Source organism: Hippopotamus amphibius, chromosome 6 (genome assembly GCF_030028045.1).
Source record: "Hippopotamus amphibius kiboko isolate mHipAmp2 chromosome 6, mHipAmp2.hap2, whole genome shotgun sequence".
NCBI lineage: Eukaryota > Metazoa > Chordata > Mammalia > Artiodactyla > Hippopotamidae > Hippopotamus > Hippopotamus amphibius.
In genome coordinates, this window is record NC_080191.1 from 167,228,527 (window position 1) to 167,250,523 (window position 21,997).

Sequence of the window (21,997 nt, forward strand, 5' to 3'; positions counted from 1 at the left end):
TATATGCATGTGTATAACTGAGTCACTTTGCTGTCCAGCAGAGATTGGCACAACATTGTAAATCAACTATACTTCAATAAAAACAAAGAATACCAACCCCCCCCACAAAAACCCAGAATTCTTTCAAGGACTGTCTAACTTCACACACTGCCAACTGGCTTTAGTCTCCTTATGTTAAAGAGGCAAATAATGACACTTGCTAACACTGGGCTTTTGCTGGACTTTATTCATTTTACAACAAACATGACTCAACTATCTCCATCATGGTTATTTCAATACGTTTCAATCCTTTCAACCTAACTAGGCAGCCACTGAGAGTGTCACCCACGTGGTGCTTCACTTAATATAATAGCCGAAATAATGGGAATTAGTTATTTGGTTGTAATCTAACATGTGTTCCCATCCCATGCCATGTACAGCCCCTGACATCCCAAGACGACAGCTCTAGATTCAGACATACTTTGGCTATTCCTAGTGGAGGCTAATTCCTCATTCTTTCTGGATGGAAAATTTAATTCAGCACTGTTCACCCACAGAGTACTGCCAAGGAGCGATTAACTATCTCTCTAACCTGAAGGAATGAAGGGAGAACTCAGAGTTCTCCTGAACCACAAAACTTTCTCTGTTTCTCCGACTAATTCCATTCAGGCATGCAATTGAATTTACTCTTAACCGAACGCATTTCATCTATACCTGGCAGGGATCTAGAAATAAAATCAGAAGATTTATTTCATTTTAATTCCATCATGACGCATTTAATCATAAATACCCCCCAAGATGAAAAGACAATTTATCATTTTGCCCTGACGGAGCAACCCTCCTCAGTTCAGATTCATGAATCCATAATGCAGGGAGGAGAACGGATGATTAAGTGTCCGATTAGAGAAAACAGATTAACCTGGCAAACATAATAAATTTAGCTCATAAGCAGGATGGCTTTATAAATGCTCACAATAACTCTCCTGTATGAAATCATGAACCACTGCCTTCAGTGGTGACTCAATCCAATAGCTGGGGAACATAAAGCAGATGCATGTTTATGGAGCTCTCTTTGCGACATTAAAAGCGTATCAAAAGGTGTATCTGATTCAGTTTATAAGTCTAAAAATACATTAACTAGGGAACATGTAAGAAAAACATTAACTCATAAAAACAAAGCTACAACCTCTCAAGCGCTCGGGTTTCTGCTTTACCTATAAGTGTATCTAGATGCCACATTTTCAACGTCTTTCTACTACGTCGTTTCAAAGATGCCAAAGCCAGACCCCAGTTTCAAACCCTGCAGATTTCACCCTTAACCTTCACCACAGAACCTGATTCATTTACAAAGGCAGCTGCATCTTTAGGTAGTTCTTATGCTGTTGGGACAAAACAACATAAAATTAGAGAGCTATTTCAGCCTTTGAATCAGTAGGGGGAAAATCTTTTAACAGAGAGTCCATTTATATCAGAGTAAAAATCCAGGTTACGACTTGTTCGAAGGCAAGTCCCTGTGCTGTGCTCCAAAAAGTTCACGTAGCTGTCTGCGAGCCTTCCTTACTCAGCCGGTTTGTTTTCCTGGCCTCCCTTTTTTAGCAAGGAGAAAATGGATACTCTCCATGGCCAGCTTTATTTTTAAACTCTTACGGCTATGTTCCTGGAGGCCTCTGCTGGCCCATGGCCTGGAAGACAGTCGGTTAGGCCCTGCCCTGTCACATGCACCCAAGTCACTCAGATTAAGGGACTTGCTCTGCTCCTCTATCTGGAACCAGACCTTTGTCAGGGGCAGGGCGGGGGACGTGGGGAGGGGCGTGGGCTGCCTGAGAGAGTCCTGTCTTTAAGGAAGGCCCCATCCCCAAGCCAGGTAAATTTCCCATCGGGAGAAACTGGTACCTAGCCACCTAGGGGCCGGGGCACCCTTTCTTCTTCCTTTCCCTCCTCCTCCTATTTCTGAAGTTGATTGTAGGCTGGAGGGTGGTGACAAGGAGGAGTCCTACGGGGGTGGGGAGGCCCACGTGCATCCCCACAGTCCTGGGCGCTGGATCCGGCTCAAAGGTACACATTTTGTAGGTATGCCTGGTGGGAAGCAGGGAGGCTTTTTAAGGCCACATCTTCCTCCCACCTTAGCTGAGACTGAGATGCTTTCCTGCCGCAGAGGGACCAGGATCCTTTCTGCAGCCTCAAAGGAATTTGTGCACAGCTAGGAGGGAGCGCACTTCTGGGGGATGTAGAGTGCATTCGTGCTCACAAACATTTCTGGGCTCAAGACAGGTTAACTGTACCGTCGCCGCCCCTAGACCGGCCCTTGGTACCGGGAACGTCCCCGTGGCGGGGCGGGGTGTCCTTGGCCAGTTAGATTGGGTTTGTGTGTGTGTCCGTGCGGGCGGAGGGCCGCTGCGGTGCGGGTGCTCGCGGGGGTGCGGAGCGGACGCAGGCGTGTGCGGGGTGCGGGGTGCGGGCTGGGGCTGGGGGTGGGGGTGGGGGTGGGGAAGGGCTCCCCGGCGGCGGGAGCCGCGAGCGTGCGCAGGCGGCCGGCCCTGGTGACCGGTAGTCGGCCGCTGCCGCCGCGACCTCCCCCGGGCGCGGATGGAGTGGACCCGGCCGCTAGCGGGAGGGGCGGCAGCGGCGTGGCCGGCGCGACCCCGGGACCCTCGCCGCTGCCTCGGTGGGGAGAACAGCCCAGGCTTCAGAGGGAGGTGGGCTGGGGATGGGGAGCGAGGACCTCTAGGAGCCCAGGCAGCCTTGCCGAACCAACTGTCAGACCAGGGAGCCCCAAGGACCAGTGGAGAGCATCTATTTAACCCACGTCCCTCCCTCCCCACCGCCTTTGTTTGTTTCTTTTTATCAAATGGGGGAAGAGAGTCCACCAGGAAACGGAGACTTGCTTTTCCAAACAACACAGCTGTCAAGTGCCAGAACCGGGACTGGAGACCTGGTCTAGCTTTCCAAGGCCTTCTACCCACCGTCCTCGCTGCAGTGAATGTGGAAAATAATACAACTATTAATATCATATTAGGTGTTGGAGCTGTGAATGCTGGTTATCGCTGGCGTTCAGGGCTATTCATGTAATGTATGTGCTGGGAAAGCCCAGCCGCTCTGTCCTCCCTGGGCTCGGGCTCCTCATTCCTTCATTGAGCAGTTATTTGTGTCAGGCGCTCTGCAGCGACCTGAAGGTGCAGCGATAAACAGGAAGCAGCCTCCACATGGCGCAGAGGAGGAAACTCCCCAGACATCAGTAACTGACGCAGGTGTAGGAAATGCAGTGGGGGGTAGAGAGGTAAAGGAGCAGTGGTAACTGGGAAGGAGAGGTCCCTTGTGGCTGAAAGGAGGAAGATCTTGGGGAGGGGGTGACATCTGGTCACCTGGAAATGGGCAGCGCTTTCCAGGTAGAAGTTTCGGTATTAGCAACATAACTCCAGGTGAGAGGGAGGGATAATGGTTTGGTTTGCCTAGAATGTCCGGGTGAACGAGGAGTCCAAGATGACAGAGAGAGCGAGATGCGGAGTCGACAAGGGGGATCCATGGAGGGATTCCAAGCAAGGAATGATGGGCAGTGGCTGAGGATGGCTCGTTTGGCTGGGAGTTGGAACCCTCAGCTGTAGGGAGAGGGTGTTGGAGTGCGGATCCTTGAAGCTCCGAGGGTCTGTGAATTAGCCAATCTGGGAGCGCAGGGCTTCTTGGAGCCATCTCAGTGTGGCAGGGCTGTGGATGAAAGATGCAGCTGGAGTGGGAAATGGTCCAAATTGAACTGAGAGACTGTTGGACTGTAGGGATAGCCTGTGGTCGTGTTTCAGACTGCCGATAGCATCCTTGGGAGTAGTTTGTGAAAAAGTGCTCTTAGTATTCATGTAGCACAGGTGGCCCCATGGACACAAGCAGCAGTTAATCAGCCTGTCCCTATCTGTGCAGGGCGCCGTTATTTCTTCTGATGCATCCCTGGGGATCAACAGGGAGCTATAAACAGGACAGCGTGTTTTGGCAGTTGAAATGGGAAATTTCTTGTACAAAGATTACAGACTTACCTTCATGTCACTCTTTATTATAAACTAGTCAAACAGTTCTTTGCAGATGAACTGTTAAAATGAAGTATATTTACCTTAAAGGTGACTCACAGATTTCAGCAGAGGACTTAAAAATGTGTCTTTAATTGGTTCTGTATCATCATGTTTATAAAGCACAACATGACATCCTTGTGCTTGAATTGGGTAGATGTCCACGCAAATCAAATTACCCAAGCAGACAGGTTTTAGTCATTTTCCTAAGGTATGAGTCTGGGAATCTTCTAAATGATTCCAGCCCATGTTGGCACCTCCCCTGCAGAAGAGCAGGGTTCCCCAAGGCTCCACTTCCCATTACTCACTGGTTCTGCACATGAATGTTTAAAAACTTCCTGTGTTGTCTTATGGAATATACATTCTGCACGCTTTTGCAGCTTCTCCATCTCATGGATATTTGAGAAGGGGGAAAAGATGAAATGTTGTTTAGTAGTTAGTAATTCCTTTGGTTAACGATATTAATCAGTGGTGTGAGGAAGGAGCGTAGAGTCTGGAATAAGAAGACAGATCTGGAATTGAATTCTCGTTCTGTCACTCACCACCTGGGTGACTTTAGTTCTGATATTTAATGCATAAGAGTGTCAGTTTCCTCATCTGTCAAATGGCGCTGGTAATGACCAGCTCACAACTGGTACCCAGTCTCACAGCGTGAAAGAAGGGCTGCAGAAAGGTCGGCGAGGCAGCAGGACAGGGCACAGGGGGACCAGCAGTTAGGATGAGGAGCCTGACCTTGGAGGTAGGCTCATCTGAGTCCAGATGTGGGTTCTGCCCTCTCCTACTGTGTGATGTTGGATGAGTCCCTGAACTGCTGTGAACGTCAGATTCCTCATCTTTAAAATGGGGGAAATAATTATATCTACTTCGTGGTGGTGATCTGAGGATGGCGCAGTTCCTGGGAGAGAGAATGAGATGAATACTAGAGAGGAAAGGGGCCTTGGAAAGCCTCTTCACCCTACCAGTGACCCCCTTCCCACCCCATGGCAATCTTATTTTTATCAACTGTGACTGTGTTTAAACATTCCCAGTGACCGAGACTGCTGTCTATACAAGGTGCTGCATTCCGTTGTTGGATCACCTTCAGTATAAAAAAATATAGCTAAAAGCTGCCTCAGTGTAACTTCCGCATATTGGCCATTTTCTATTGGCTCTGTGGGAAAAGAATACATTCATCTTTCCTTTTTTATTAATTTTTAATTGATTTTGATTTTTGATTTTTATTTTGAGGTAACAGTAGATTCACATGCACTTGTAAGAAATAACACAGAGAGATCCCTTGTACTTTTGCCCAGTTTTCCCCAGTGGTAACATCTTGTAAAACCACGCGGCAGTATCACAGACAGGTTATTGACATGGACCAAAGGGAGAGGAAGAGCATTCTACCACCTCTAGCATCTTTCACATGTTGCCTGTTTATAGCCACACCCACTTCCTTCTTACCACTTCCTTAACCTCTGGCAATGATTAGTAGTTCTCTATATCTATAATTTGGTCATGTCAAAAATGTTGTAGAGATGGGATCATACATATAACATGTCATGTCACTGGCTTTTTTCGCTCAGCACACCTCTCTGGAGAGCCATCCTGGTTGTATTGTGCATTTATCAACAGTTTGTTCCTTTTTATTCCTTGGGAGTGGTGTTCCATGTATGGGTGTCCCACAGATTGTTTACTGTTCACCCATGGAAGGTCATCTGGCTTGTTTCCAGTTTTGGGCGATCATGTCATAAACATTTGTGTAGAGGTTTTTGTGTGACTATAAGTCTTTAATGTCTTCCGTCTCTGGGATAAATGCCTGGGAGTGCCATTGCTGGATCACATGGTAGTTACAAGTTAAGTTTTTAGAGAAATTTGCAGACTGCTGTGAGTGGCTGCAACATTTGTATTATCAACAGCAGTGAATGCGTGATCCAGTGACTCCGCATCCTTGCCAGCATTTCCTCCAGCATTTTAAATCTTAGCCGCTGTGATATGTATATATTGCTATCATGGTTTTAATCTAAATTTCCTTAATGACTAGTGATGTTTAACATGGCTTACTTGACATCTGTGTCTTTTCTTTGATAAAATGTGTCATTGTGTCTTTTGCTCAAGTTCTTATTGTAGTCTTTGCTTTTTAATTGTTAAGTTTTGAGAGTTCTTTGTATGTTCCTGATACTGGTCCTTTCTCGGATGTGTAGTTTTCAAAAATTTTCTCCCACTCTGTAGCTTGTCTTTTTATTGTTTTTATAGGGTCTTTTGTGCTGCAAAAGTTTTAAATTTTGAGGACATCCAATTTGTCAGTTGTTCCTTTTATGGATAGTACTTTTGGTATAGAGTCTAAGAACTCTTTCTTTACCCTAGATCTTGAGGATTTTCTCCTATGTGTTTCTCTGCCTATGTTTTATAGTTTTATATTTTACATTTAAATTCCAAAGTGACAGAACCAGCATGGAGAAGACCTGAAACAAGAGCTCACGTCTCTCATACCTAGGCCAGTTATTTTTCCCTCTGTATTTTATAATACCAGGTTTCAGTGAGAATTTTCCTAAAGTTGGCATTTGCTCCTATCACTTTTTAGCTGTAAAATGGGATAATAACATAATAAACTCAAATCATGGTAGGTTTTTAAAAAATTAATTAAGGTTAATTGAATAGTGCACTTGAAAAAACATGTTATATTACAAAGTACTTTCTGTTCAAATGGTGGTTATTGTTGTAAGCTTGGCTGGGTCTCTGAATGCTAACAGGCAGCTGTGCATGCTTGCTGATTCCTATTCATAGGAAATGTGTTTGTTTATATCATAGTATAGTATCTATTTTTCTTTTTAGTGCCCATGTGGCCAAATTGTGAACTGCCATATTAATAAGACTCAAACATATTTGAGAGGGTAGTTAGACTTAATGGTTTCCATACAGTTGTTTTGATAGTTATTTTTCAACAGATGGACAGTTTGCATTTGGCCTCATTTCTGTGACAGTATGGTGATTGAAGTTTTCAACAGATGGCATACAAATACTTGGGAAAACACCCTCCCAATATTAATTGTTGTAAAAAAGACTTTTAGCGTGCCAGGAAAATGATAGTCTGTATTCCCAAGTCCTTTGCCTGTGCTATTATAAATATAATTTAGATGATTTGGAAGTTTCCCTTTCTGGCACTTAGGTTTTATTTTGTAAATGAGTATACGTATCTACATTACAGTGAGAGATGATGAGGCATACTCTCTTGTCGATTAGATGTTCCACATGGATATAGCATGAAATCTCCTTCTGATTATCAATGAATGTACATAAATTCCTCTTACTGAGTCATTCTACTTCAATGCCGTATGTAGAAAATGTAACGTTCCATAAAAATGAACCATCAGAGACTTATGTGTTCTTTCTGAAAAGTACTGACTTAAAAGGAAAAAAATTCACCAAACTGTGGATTTTCAGACATACCCATCAATATGATGAACTCCCCAATCTTCCACCTTGTCCCCCTTCTGCATCAGCCACCTTGTACTGTTTCAGGAATCAGAAATGAAGAATCAGACAGTAAGTGGGGCAGCTGGGGAGTGGTAGAAATCTGTGGGGGTGTTTGTGGTTGCCACAATGACAAAGGGCATTTACTGATATGTAGTAGGTATGTCACCGAAACTGGATTTGGGTCCCCTTGCCTGACATGCAGCAAAGCCAACCTACTGACGCTGGGTTGTGGTGAAGGAAAGTACAGCATTTATTGCAGGGTGCCAATCAAGAAGAACAGGCCGCTGGTGCTCAAGAGATCTGAACACCCCAGTGACTTTCAGGGGAGGGTTTTTAAGGCAAGGTGAGGGTGGGGGTCACAGGGTGTGTGATCAGCTTGTGCTCAATTCTCAGATTGGTTGGCATTGAGGTCAAGTTTCAAGCATCATTAATCGTCTGGTTTCAACCAGTCAGAGTCTATGTGCTTGAGGTCAGCAGTTTTCACATAATGGGGGTCTGCTTCCTGTAAAAATAACTTAGGAATGTGTGCCAGATCTTTATCTATATATTTCAGGGTACCAGAAGTTCAGGGACCCTGCTCTGTGGCTGATTTATAGTCTAAATTGTTACCAGTTTCCCCACCCAACAACTTAACTTTTCTTAATCATTAACTCTTGAGCCAGCCTTTTGAGATTCAGGGGAGGCCTGGGAGACTAAAGCAAAAGCCTTTTACTTCAAAGGATAGGAACACAGGGACTTGTATATGGTTTCAGGTGGAGGCCAGTATGCCTGGGTCTGCACAGCACAGTTCAGCACAAGGAAGAAGGGTCCTGTGTCCTACAGTATGCCTGAATATCTCACTGGACACTCATCGGAGCCTGGAACTTGTGTCTGCTTAAAGCACAAAGTAAGTTTTGCAGGATAAAGTATTTTTTTTGCACAGAATGTTAGTGTCCACCCAAAGCTCTTCTCCTTGATTTTACTATGTTGCTATATGAAAGGCTGAAAGACTTCTGATCTTCTGCCTCTGAATCCTGACTTTTTCATGCTAAGTGCTTTATTGTATTTTTGGTGTAGTCATGAACTGAGCATTTACGTAGCAAAACAGATATTATTATAAATTTGCTTCCCCTTTCTATTCCAAATAGGGCATCATATTAATTTTTGAAATTTTGTGTATAGGTAAATACATTATCCATGAATTTCTGGATTTAAAGAGAGAATTGTGAAATACGTATTATAATAAAGGAGCCCTGGGGTTACTCAGTACGAGAAGCATTGCTGTAGAAAATTAAGCAATAGCAGACAAGTTCTTTCTCCACTTGTCCATGTGTGCACGCATTACTCCGTGCCGGGATCCTTGAAAGAAAAGGACAGCGTGTGAATCTGAATACTTAATAAGGAATACAATCTCAATAAATCCAGTATTGCCATGTTTCTATAGAAGCCTTGAACTGATTTTCCTTTGGCAAGTCAAATCAGCTACATCTTCTTTGTATCTGTCATTGCAGATGGCATTTAATGATTGCTTTAGTTTGAACTATCCTGGCAACCCTCAGCCAGGGGACTTGATTGAAGTGTTTCGTCCTGGCTACCAACACTGGGCACTCTACTTGGGTGATGGGTATGTTATCAACATAGCACCTCTAGGTAAGATTTGTTTCCAGAAGCTCCTGGGAGCTTTTTAGTTTTCTTGTTACAAGAAGGAATCATGAACAAAATTATAGAGTAAAAACAAACTAGAAATCAAATATAGAAGGTACATAAATCAAGCTGATCTAGGTTTAAAGAAGAACCTTCTAACACTAAAGTGGCATTAAAGAAATCACAAAAGCCAATTAACATTAATTAATATTTTAAACCTTTGGATTAAAAAAACACAATTAAAAAGTAAATAATCAGCCAGGGAAAATATCTGCCACAAACATGACAAGCGTCAGTGTCTTTATATATAATACAAATAGATTATTTCAATTTATCCAACACCTATTTATAGATTTTCCAGTATGTGCCAAAAGCTATTTTAAATGCTAGGGATACATAAGTCAGTTCCTGCACGGTGGAGCTTACATTCTAGTGGAGAGAGAGAGAGACGGAGAGAGACGGGGAGAGGGAGCGTGAACAAAACACAGAAAGCAGTGTTAGGTTAGAGAGAAGTGATACGGAGAAAATAAATCATAGAAGTAGGATAGGAAGTTCTGGGAGTTGTGGGTGCTGCAGTTTTAAATTAGCTGGTCAGGGAAATCTCGTGAGAAAGGAACGTTTGAGAAACAACTTGAAAGAGGTGAGGAAACCCAGCATATGATATTTGGGAAAAGAGTTTCTTAGGCTGAGGGAACAGCAGACACCTAAATCCCAACAAACAAATGGGTAAAAGATTGTGAACAGTCTGTAGAAGACGAAAATCTAATACCTACTCTTCAAGGTTTCAGCTTTTCAGTCACCTAGGAATTGTAAAATAAAATGACAGATTTTACACCTCTCACATTAGCAAAATTTTAAAAACTGATAATCTGTTGATAAAAGTATAATGAAATGAACACAAGGATGTTGTTGATAGAAATGTCAGTTGATAAAATTGTTCACAAAAACAATTTAACAATATATGCTGTGTCTTAAAGGAGTTCATATGCTCTGACACTGTAATTTTACCTCTGTGAATCTATTCTTGAGAAATATTTTTAGAGGTATTTATTTAATATCTGTGTATGAGAATGTTCACTTCTATCTCATTTATAATGGTTTAAAAAACAGAATGGATTAATGGTCAGTAAGGGAATGGTAAAGTGAATTAGGATTTAGCCACAGGATATTAGGTATCTGTGTCTGGCAAAATTTTTTAGTTGCAAGTAACATAAATCAAATTCAAATTCGCTTAAACAAAAAGGCAAATTCATCTCTTCACTGAAGGAAACTACAGAAAGGGTGGAGATGGTGCTGGCCTCAGGGATGCCTAGATCTAGGGGTTTGAACACTCTCAGAACTCTCCATCCCACATGTGCTTTCTTTTTCTACATATTGTCTTCATTACCCCAGCTTATGTCTAAGAAGCTGAACTGAGGACCATAGCATCCTTAGGCACTCATCCTTATAGGCGTGTGACCCACAGGAGAGAGAGACTCCCTGCCTGTTGCAGTTAGAAGAATCATGGAGAACGACCCTGGTTGTCTGATGTGGGTCCCATGTCCATCACTGTACCATCCCTGTGTCCAGGGCTGGCCTAGAAAGAGTCTTTTCCAGAAAGAAAGACGCCGTAGTAGGATGGGGTGTTAAGCAGACTAAAGCAGCTCTCACTTTAACAGCTAAAACTCATTTCTAGGCATCTTTAACTGCATGCAGGATGATCTTGTATGATAGCTATTGGAAAATTCCAGATTGTAAATGCAGTGTGTAATATGGTACTCGGTTTGTAAAGAAATCATATGTACACACACATGTTAATGCAAACACACACACACACAAGTGATAATAAAAGACAGTAGAAATACATCAAAATAATAATAATAGTTATTTCTGAGTGGCAGGATAATAGGTGATTTATATTTATTTATGTGTTTATGCTGTATTTTTCTGTATTTTCCATGTTTAGAAATGAGCGCAAGTTAAGAAAAAAGGTATGCAAATAACAAATAGCCTAGAATATTTTTTCCTCAAGATACCTTTATAAAGAAGTGTTTATAGGCCTAAGTCTTACTATCTTGAGAGCTTCTGAGAACTTTTAATGAAGTGATTTTTGCAAGATTTTGAGCTATTCGCCTCTTGTTCTAGAATATTGAAAATGGAAATGGTAAATAAAAGGACATTTACAATAAGAGCCATTCATTCTGTAGAGTCTAGTGATTAACGCTAAGCAAGTCTTTACATTCTTTCTGCAGTTTTCACATTTGGAAAATAATATGAGGTTTTTGTGCTGCTTCCTTTCTTTCATATCTTAAACTCCATCTTTCTGTGGCTCAAGCACTGAGGTTTGATCCTGTTGACTGAAATTAAATTCCTGTTTCTGTTAACTACTTGTGTGGAGTTCCACAAGCAAGTTTATCTCCCCAAGCTTTGATTTTCTCATCAGTAAATTGATTGCATCAAACTAGTAAAAAAAAAAAAAGTTGCATAATTCTAACTAGAATGCATGTGTCCTATGAACGTGTAATGTGTAAGAACTTTCAACAAGCAAGGTGTTAACTGGAAATGCTGCTCCCATGAAAAGGCGTTTGGAGGAGAGGAAAAAAAAGAGGAGTGGGAAAAAAGTTTGCTGTTAGTCATTACTGAAAGGAAAAGCGTCTGAACACTGGTTATATAGAGACCCTTCATCTCATGGTTTTACTGGAACAATGGCCAAGCATAGCAGTCTTGGGCAGATGGAGAGGGTCTAGGGCCTGGTATTAAAGCTGAACACTAAGGAATCATTTGTCCAGCCTCAGATGCCGACCACAGAATAGCAGGATACAGAGGTTTCGGGCAGTCTAGGCAAATGTGTGCTAATAGAAGCTGTAAGATGGAGCGATAGGGAATGGGGCATTGTAACAGGTGGGTAGGGCACAGCTAAGGGCCACAGAAAGTGGACAGTGCCTACTACATTAGGTTTAGTTTCAGGACTTAGTTTCTTGGCTAAAAGAACTACCAAAACAAAGGCAGGGCCCCAGCCTGACCCCAACTGATGCCCCTCAGAAGGCCGAGGTCCCCTGCAGGTTTCAAAGTGAAGCCCAATTAAAAGAACAAGTGTAAAAGCAGAGATGGGGGTGAGGAGCTCAGATTAGATGCAGGACGAGAGCACTGATTGAAATGCATTATTAGTTTAGAAGGGTTTAAATGCTGAAAAAGAGACTGCTGTATAGAAAAAGGGGACAATGATCTTATCTATACTATGTTAGAAACACATGGCAAGACCCCTAATAATAATACCAATTGATAGAGAACTTATTCCTCAAAAATGGGTAGAGTTTTTACACCCAGTTTGTTCTATGGGTAGATATAAATTTTCAAAACATTTTCTTATATTCTTACACATAGAGTAGTTGAATAAGTGCTATTGATACATTAGAGAATGAGTGTTTACAGTTAGTAAGATTAAATGGTTTCTGGTTTGAGGGTAAGTTGGGATGGCAGTGGAGTTCCCTGGGCTGGGTCGCTGTATCTTGCTAACCAGGATTCTCCTTACAGACGATGGCGTCTCTGCATCGTTTACAAGCGCCAAGTCTGTGTTCAGCAGAAAGGCCCTGGTGAAGATGCAGCTTTTGAAGGACGTTGTGGGAAACGACACATACAGAATAAACAATAAATACGATGAAACATACCCGCCCCTCCCGGTCGAAGAAGTCATGCAGCGCTCAGAGTTTGTTATTGGACAGGAGGTGGAGTATGACATATTTGTCAATAACTGTGAGCATTTTGTGACTTTGCTCCGCTATGGAGAAGGAGTTTCAGAGCAGGTGAGTTTCCTTCAGGAGAAATAGAAGTTTCTTACGTTGGGAAAGTCGTAACTACTGACTATGATCAAATTTTCAGGCCTCAAACAAATGGAAAGAAACAAGAAAATATGAAAACACTGAAGGACAAAGAAGGGAATCGAGTTGCCCAAGGTCATGAAGCAAGTTCATGACCAAACAGAGACTAGAACATCCCTATCATGAATGTGGGCTAGAAGGGACTTGAAGCAGAGTCAACACCACAGCTTTCCGTTGGTCTTATGGCCCCATGTCCTTCAGGCTTTTTTCCCATTACCCCACGGTAGAGCAATTAAATCAGTAACTTTATATACTGAGAAGACTGCTGAAAAGAATGCTGACTTTTCTGAGTGGGAGTTCATTTGCCAAAAACATAGATGGTAATTCCGAGATTCTTTTCCATTAGCTGAAAGAGGCTAACTGATGGCATAGCTTGGTGGGTTTGTAAATGCCTTCTATCTCCTTGCAATGCTAGTTTCAAAGAAATGTTGTGCTTTTAAGTCGATCTTTGACTCATTGAGCTTTTGGATGATTTTTAGTGGATTAATTGACTTTGTTTTTAAAGCAGCTTCTAGTTTTGTTATTTGGTAATATGGCAGATTCCTCACTAAAAGCGTGCTCGATTCAGTTGCCCTTTTGCTACCTATCTTCCCACCAATCCGATTCCATCGTTGATGTTTTAACCTAAAGATTTATTAAAGTGGTGTGAGAAAATGAATATACAAAGGCTTCCAGTATCTTGGAATGGTGGATCTCTTATATAAATGTCTACTCTGAGGAATGCAGTTACAATTTTGCTCATGAAAGCTTGGGAAAATGGGAGATGGAACATAGTGAAAGGATACATTTGTTTTTATTAAGAAATAATTTAATTGGAAATTCATTTTTATTAGGAAGTACATTACCATAGTGAATGTTCTCTTCACATGTAGCAGTAAATTGCGCCTCAGCCAGAACACAGAGGACACACATGCGTTTCCACTCACCTGTGCGTTGAAAAGTGGTATAGCTAGGAAATTAAGTTTGTTAATGATAAAGTTGTCCACTGCACTTAATCAGCATTTTTTAAAAAATGTGACTAAATCAAAAGGAATTAGAGCCATCTTTTTGCTTTGACTCTCACTTGGAATCTATCATCTTTCCACCTATCATACCCAGATCAAGACCCATGAAGCAGTAACCATTTTTTAACAACTCGTAGAACCGTTCTCTAGCAGGTTCTCATGAAGATGGTGTAGTGACAGCCTTAAGGACACACCTAAGCTTTGAAATTCTGCTGATCTGAGCTGGAGCCCCATCTTCACCACTTCTTAGCTGGATGACTTTGGACAGTTTCCTAATCTATAAAGCAAGGTTGTTTTATAAATTGTAGGAGATTTTTAAAGTCTCTTAGCATACTCTATTATATATTATTGATCCCAATAAAAGGTGTACTTTCAGAGATATTACTTTTAATTTCAGTATTTTAGCCATTTTATAGATGTTTCTTGACACTCCAGTAAAATTCTGTTGTTATTTTTATTACTATCAATAATTAGTAGTAATAACAGCTACTATTAGATTTGTTTTTTGGGGTCTCTTTAAGGCTCAGGGGTCTTGAGCATAGAACAGTATTCTTGGGAAATGGCTATTTCCCCCAATTAAAAAAATACTATAAATGCATTGAAAGGTTAGAAAGGTGGAAGGATTGTGGCCCCATCTTTTTCTTCTTTGTACTTTTCTGTATTTTTAAAAAAATTAATGGACTTTTTACTTTTTTAGAGTAGTTTTAAGTTCACAGCAAAATTGAGCTGAAAGTATAGAGAGTTCCCACATACTTCTCCTCCCACACACATATGTATATCCTTCCCCACTGTCAACATCCCACAGCAGTGTGGTACATTTGTTATAAAAGATGAGCCAGTATTGATACATCATTATCTCCCAGAGTCCATAGTGAAGGAAACCAGAATATGCCACCCCAAACATGTCACTTTGGCATAAGGATTATTTTGAACAGTTGAGAGGCAACTGAGTAGAAGCAGATGCAAGAAAAGCTCCCAGCCTGCCCCCTATTTGCCTAAAAGCAGGACATACATTTTCAAAGGTGTCCCTCCTCCCCACTCTACCAGGAAGGACAGAAGTTAATCATCAAGGACAACCAGTGGTTAATGTAAGACCCTTATCACCCTGGAGAGAGCACTGGAGGAATCGATGTAACAAATTACTAACAAGCCTCTATTTACCGTTAGTTTCCTGTATGTGTACCTTCCCACAGTTTGCTGTTTGCTGCCCTGAAACGGCAAGCCGCTTTCCTTTGTCCCGTCATTTCTCTATAAATTTATGGTTCTTTGTTGAAGGTGCTGTATAAGCCGGAATTCTAAGCCACCTCTTTGAGTTACTCTTCCCTGAATTCCTCCCATGAGTATATGAGATGTACATGTTAATAAACTTCTGTTTGCTTTCCTCTTATCAATCTGTCTCTTATTACAGAGCCTCAGCTGAGAACTTACTATGGGTAAAGGAAAAAATTTTCCGCCCCTAAAATAGTTAACATTAGGGTTCACTCTTTATGTTGTACCTTCTGTGGGTTTTGACAACTATGTAATGACATGTATCATACAGAATAGTTTCCCGGCCCTAAAAATCCTCTGTACTCTGCTTATCATTCCCTCTTCCTCTAAACCTCTGGCAACCAATGATTTTTTTTTTACCACCCTGTAGTTTATCTTTCCCAGAATGTCATATAGTTGAAATCATACTAAGCAACAGGCACTTAAAATTCTTCCCTGTCTTGTCAGGGTTTGATAGCTCATTTCTTTTTATCACTGAGTAATATCCCATCGCCTGCATGCACCAGTTTATTTACCCGCTCACCTACTGAAGGACACCTTAGCTGCTTCCAAGTTTCAGCGATTATGAATAAACCTGCTGGAAACATTTGCGTGTAGGTTTTTTGTGGTTGTAAATTTTTGACTCACTTGGATACACACCAAGGATTATGATGGCTGGATCACATGATAAGAGTACGTTTGATGTGATAAGAAACTGCCCAGCTGTCTTCCAGAGTGGCTGTGCCGTTTTGAATTCCCGTCAGCAGTGAATGAGAGTTCCTGTTGCTCCACATCTTTCTTTAACATTTGGCGTCAAGGTTTTGGAGGTCAGCCATTCTGATAGGTGCGTGGTGATAACTCCATCGCTTTAATTTGCAATTCCTTAAGTGTATAGGATGTTGAACATCTTTTCATATATTATTTGCTATGTGCATTTCATATTTACCGATGCGCCTCCTGAGATCTTTTGCCCAATTTTAATGGGGTTGCTTGTGTGTTTTCATGTTGCGTTTTGAGAGTTCTTAGCATATTTTGGAAAAGAGTCCTTTATCAAGTATGCTTTTTGCAAAAGTTTTCTTCCGGCCTGTGGCTTGCCTTTTCTTTATTTTTACAAATTCCTAAAATCAACATTTTTCACTGCTGGAGTCTAAACAAGCTGTTAAAATGTGTCTGTCTTTGTGGACGATGGTCGCACCCTTGAATGGGCCTGGACAGGCTGACACACAGTACGCCCTGACTGTGTTTCATTGCGTTGCACTGCAACCTTAGAGTCTTGGGGGAAGAGGGATTCTGATAACGCCTACAGTCACCTGTGACCCAGCTACCCTGATGTCTGGACCCAGCTGCTTCACTTGCAGCTAACATTTCAGTGGGCATGTATATATAGATCCTCAGAATGGGGCCTTTATCATGCCTCCCCCCGCCCCAGCCCCAAAACACTGTAAAGGATGAAGTGTGCAGGACAGGATTTGGTGATCTCATAATCCTCAATCAGCCATGAAGTAAAAGCTCTGTTCCTGCTGGTTCACCACAGAAATCCTGGGATTTTATAATCTTGCAGGTCAGATCCCAGTTACATGTAACTCTAAGGGATTGTCCAAATTACATAGGATTTTTCCATTAGAATGCAGCTTGAAATAAATAAACATCTGGGATTTGGGAAACTGCATGCTGGAAGTAGCTGTATTATAATTGTATCTTGCCTGTGCAGTCTCAGGGGATTTTGAGTTAGGCTCAAGTTGTCTGTCCCCTCCCCCGGTCTCTTAGATGTACGGGATTTCTCTTCCACGCTATGTTTCTAGTGGCTGAAAGACACCCAGTGAGTCAGGGCTGCATTTAGCTGGGGCCACCCCACCCACAGGATCCTGCCATTTCCCCAGGGCTGCCATTTCATACGTCTGTTTGAAGATACCAATTGCACCTTCCTATTTTTTCATCGCCTGCCACATTTTCCTGTATCAGATCTCCTTGGGATCTTAGCATCTGCCTGGAGTTGCATGAGGTTTGGGCTCGGTTTGCAATCCTCGATCCCTGTCGGATTATTGATTCTGCCCTTTTTTGGAATTTTGTCCTGTATCTTGTACCTCCCAGCCCCTTCTTGCTCCCCGTGGCCTATGTTGGTAGCTCTGTGCTACAGTGAATTCTGACTCTCTCCTAGGAAGCAACTTAGGTAGCAACTAATGAAAAATTACAAATAGAAGAAACGACCAACCAACCAAATACGTAAAACTAGAATTGTAAACTAAAACAGGATTTTTCAATTGTTTGCCAGTGTCATTCTCCTTAGCAGCCGGGGATGGTGGCAGAGCAGAGAGTTACAATTACAGGCCTCGTCCCTGCAGACCACGCGGTGATGGAACGGAGTGAATACTCCTGCCGTTGTGCTTCTGTCCTGTCCAGGACCCTTGCTGTCTGTTCCCCTAGGGAAGCCACAGATCGGGAGGGAGCATTGTGTGGCATGTGGGGGTGGCAGGCTCCGCGGTGGGGGGCTGTGGGTTAAACAGAGGGCGTGCTCTAATGTGAGCTGGGTCAGGCTTTCCAGCATTTGGGCTGGTCCCCAGAGTCATTTAGGAAAAATGTTTTGCTTTATTTGAAAGCCTGATGCTTAACTCCCAGAGAATAACTGTTGTTTCCAGAATACCTGATGACTCTGAAGTATTCGAATGTGACCTTTGGGTCATAAAATTGCACTCAAACCCTTGCAGATGGAAGGCGATATTAGCTGAGCGCCACGAATCCATGAATATTCATCAGTTCCCTCATCGTGATGATGATTAGTTCCCTTAAAGCTATGAATGTCTGAACTCCGTTATGGACAATTGAGCTTGAGAGTGGTTTCTTTTCGTTTGTCTACACAAGAAATTAATTTTTGACATGGCAGTTAAATCAGTATTGACTTACCTTGAAGTTTGTCAGAATAGAACGTGTATCTACCAAATAAAAGCCTATATGTATTTAGCTCAAGTCACATCCTTGAATTATTTTCCTAACAGACATTAAGTCGGGGAACACACACACACACACACACACACACACACACACACACACACACACGATATTCACCTTGGTGTAGACCCAACCAAACCAGTGTGTGTTTAGGGGTAGGGGCTTCATAGGGGGAGAACACATGGTTCAAGACTAAACTATATCCAAACATCCTGGTGGTCTGACCTCCCTCAGGCAAGTCACTTTTAACTCCTCAAGTTTTACAAAACAGGAGTCACGCTCCCTCCCAGGGGTCCTATGATAATTCTTAAGAATGTTGGCATCATGCGTTGTTAACCTGTCAGAAGCTATAAAAATATGAGGAATCTATACCTGTGTGTATTTCTATCTTCGTCATGATAAGTATAAATGTATTTCATCTTCATACAGAATTTTAACTTTGCATGGAGTTTTAAATTCTTCCATTGCACATTAAAATGGGTCTTCAGTTTAGGAAACACACTAAAGCTGGGGTTTAGGACACTGAGATGCTTTTAGAATAAGATATGTTTTTTGTTTGTTTCCTGTTTCCTTATAGGCCAACCGAGCAATAAGTACCATTGGGTTTGTGACGGCCGCTGCTGGTGCCTTCTCTCTCCTGGGCTTGTTTCCAAAAAGACTAAGAGCAAAATACTATTAATTTACTGAAGAGATATTGGAGCTGAAGGAATTTGTGAGGAGGAAAAAAAAAAAACTTGGATGAATACTTATTTTCAGTGCATCATTCTTGTTCCAATTTCCAATGATGGATGGCAGGCTCTTTAATAAATTGCTTACTGGTATTATCTCATCACTGAGCCATGGAAATTTTTCTCCCTACTAGCGTAGATTTCTCTTGGCAGCTTGAATAAGAAACAGTAGCCTTTTGAGGGAGCCAGCAAAGGATCTTAATATCACATCAGCGTTTTTCTTCCATAAATATTGTTTTCCTTTCCCCCGAGGGTAACTATTTAGTATTTGCCAGAGAGATGAAGAACCTTTGATATGTGATTGTGAAAAAAATGTTAAGAGCCCCAGATTGTTTGGGTTGACATCAAAATTCATATCCCTTTTCTAGTGAGAAAAGAAATTTGGGAATTCAGCATCTGGTTAGGCAGCTTGAAGGACTTTGATTTATAAACCATTTGCGGGTGGACACCCATCTCCTCGCTCCTGTGTAGATGGGGGCAGGGAGAAGGGGCCCTTGGCTCCTGTATTTCAGATCCAGTGATTTCCCTGGAAGCAACTCATTTGTCAGGAGTATGTGACAAGCAGGAGTGGGCTGTTACTTCTACAGAGTTCCATCGTTCCCCTTTTAACCTTAGCAAGAGCTCATTAAAGGTAGGTTTAAGGTGCCTTATTTAGAAAATAATATCCTGTGTTACTTTTTAAGGCTTTTACTATGTCAAGCAGTATCAGGATTTTATTCTTGCATTTTATTGATTATGGGTTGAATGAAGCAAACTACTTTTTAATATCTTTCCAGTGGAATTCTTGTTGGCAGCAGCGGGGGAGAAGTGGATGCAGGTCTCTAGCCCCTGGGATTGTGTCAGATACTATAACGTTACCCTACAAGTCACACTACCAGCTAATGACATCCTTATTGTCCCATCGTTGAAAGCATGGCGTTAAATACGGGAAAAGTTTAAGTAAATATAGGGGTTGGGGGTGGAATGAGGGAACCAGGAACATGGTAGATAAAGTAACTGAACAGATGACTCAGTGAATGTCTTGGACCCGTTAAACTGACTCAGATTTTACTCCTGGGCCAGAAACACTTTACAGTCTAATTGCAGGGCTGAGAATAATAACAGAAGGGGTCGTGTGCTGCCATCAGGACCAGGAGAGACCCTGCCTCTCTTCCTGCTGCCCGACTAATCCCTTCCCTTTCTGAAGGCACCAATTCTGTTTGCAGATAAGCCCCAAAACTCTCTTCCTCCGCTGCTCCTCTGGGAGGTGCAGTGTCTCCTACCTGAGAGTGTGATCCAAAATTCTCCTCTCCTTTGTGTCCTAAATTCAATTGCTTATTCCTTTTATGTCCTACTATTAATAACAAAATTAAAAAAAAAAAGGCTCTTTCCTAGTATTTTCAAATCAGGGTGAGATTGGCAGCAGCTTAATGTGTTATGTCTCCCCAGGTGTGCTTACTTTTTAATAAAGATGACTGCCGAGGACAAATCTTAGCCCTAAATAGGAGACTTGGGTGTGGTGGAATTACCACACCGGCCTGGAGAGAGGGAACAGAATCAACAACACAGAGGACATCCTGAGGATCCTCGAGTCAAAGCTTTCTAGAGGACTCTGGACACGTCCACTCCAGGAGACAGTCCTGGCAATATTGAATAATATGGAAAAGTCACAAATGCACGTTTGAAAATTCATGGGTTCATTTTTCACCAGTAGTGTTCAAGGCTCTAGGAGTTTGCAGCCTCAGAGGTAAGCTCACAACGTTAGCCATCAGTTTTCCCCCCAAACGGCCACTCTTGGTGATGGGCAGCTTACGGCGGTCCGGTCTGTTTTTCCTATAGGTGATCATTTGGTATGTGGCCGTGTTCATTGTCCTTTTATCAAACATTTTTTCCAAGACTACTTAACCTTTCTCTGACTGTATTTTTAACAAAGTCTAGTGTAGAGTCCAACTTTATCATGTCCAGTCCCACCTTCAAAAAAGATGTGTGAAATAAAGATCATCACCTATCACATACCTAATTGGATATTGAAAAACTGAGTGGGGGAGGTTGTACGTTTATTGAAAAAAGATTAAAAAAAATCTCTTTATGCTATCTAAATGTCATAATGTATCAGTTGAATCTTATTCTAAAGGTCAAATTACTAAATGCAGATATTTCAGCTCAAGGAAAATGAGCTGTCATATGTTTTAGGTTGACATACATTTCTTAATCATAAGCTATATTGGACACATTTAAAAACTGTCACCTCTCCAAGGTTAAAAATAAAATACAATATAAATATAAAATGTTTGTTTTAGTAGGGATTTGCATTTATGCGGCTGGTTTGTGTAAAAAAGCATAGAATACTGTTTACCGCAACGAGTTGCTGAAATGTTGAAAACATTTTTTCAATCCTAAAGATTTCAGAATTGTAAAGACATGATTGAATCCATACATCACAGTATTAGGCACATAATTGGCACTCATGGAATGGGACTGGTTAACTAATTGCCTGTGACCCATTAAAGATCTGTTTAATTAGCAAAATTAGCTGTATGCTTACAAGGAAAGCCTAGTAGGTAATTTAAAATGTCCGCCAGGAATAAATATCATTTCAAGGTCACAGTGAGGCTGATATATGTTAAAGGTAATAACGTGCAGAATATATTTGTAAAGGATATACCCTTTTCTGTGGTCCTTAATGTGTATCAAGTAATTGATCTAGATTCTGAAAAGATGAAATGGAACTTAAGATCGTTCAGCATCCTGAGAATTGTCATGCTGTAGATACAGATACTATGGGTCCCTTCCCTAGGGTTGCTTTTCTTAAGATGAGCGGTGCTGAGTCTGGGCCAACTTTTAAAGTTAGAACTTGAGATTTTCCTCTGTCAGTAATGAAAAGCAAATAAAGGTTCCATGCTTCTTTGAGTGAAAAGCACATTTTAATAATTTATTTCATTATCTTTGTGATCTACTCTGGACCTTCTAGCTCACCGGCCCCAAAACAATATACTTTGGGAGACACCAACTTTGGTGGAGTTTGCTTTGAGGTTAGCTGTGCCCAAACCAAGATTATAGGCAGTTATCAGACACCTCTATCAATCTCCACTTCCACACTTAACACAGTTAGAGCTGAATTTTCTAAA

At 41.7% G+C, this 21,997-nt stretch overlaps 1 protein-coding gene across 4 annotated transcripts; it reads left to right on the forward strand.

Annotated features, from left to right (window-relative positions):
• The first annotated feature begins 1,771 nt into the window (after nucleotides 1–1,771).
• Nucleotides 1,772–21,883, forward strand: PLAAT1 (phospholipase A and acyltransferase 1). Of its 4 annotated transcripts, none has more exons than XM_057739303.1 (5): nucleotides 1,772–1,843; nucleotides 8,237–8,370; nucleotides 8,975–9,113; nucleotides 12,621–12,889; nucleotides 20,319–21,883. In XM_057739303.1, the coding sequence occupies exons 2-5, from the start codon at nucleotides 8,308–8,310 to the stop codon at nucleotides 20,448–20,450; spliced, it is 603 nt and encodes a 200-aa protein (XP_057595286.1). In that variant the 5' UTR covers nucleotides 1,772–1,843; nucleotides 8,237–8,307; the 3' UTR covers nucleotides 20,451–21,883. The 4 variants fall into 4 exon arrangements, with proteins under 4 accessions (XP_057595286.1, XP_057595285.1, XP_057595288.1 ...); XM_057739302.1 differs by lacking the exon at nucleotides 1,772–1,843 and adding an exon at nucleotides 1,967–2,034; XM_057739305.1 differs by lacking the exons at nucleotides 1,772–1,843; nucleotides 20,319–21,883 and adding exons at nucleotides 1,967–2,034; nucleotides 18,740–19,136.
• The last annotated feature ends 114 nt before the right edge of the window (nucleotides 21,884–21,997 follow it).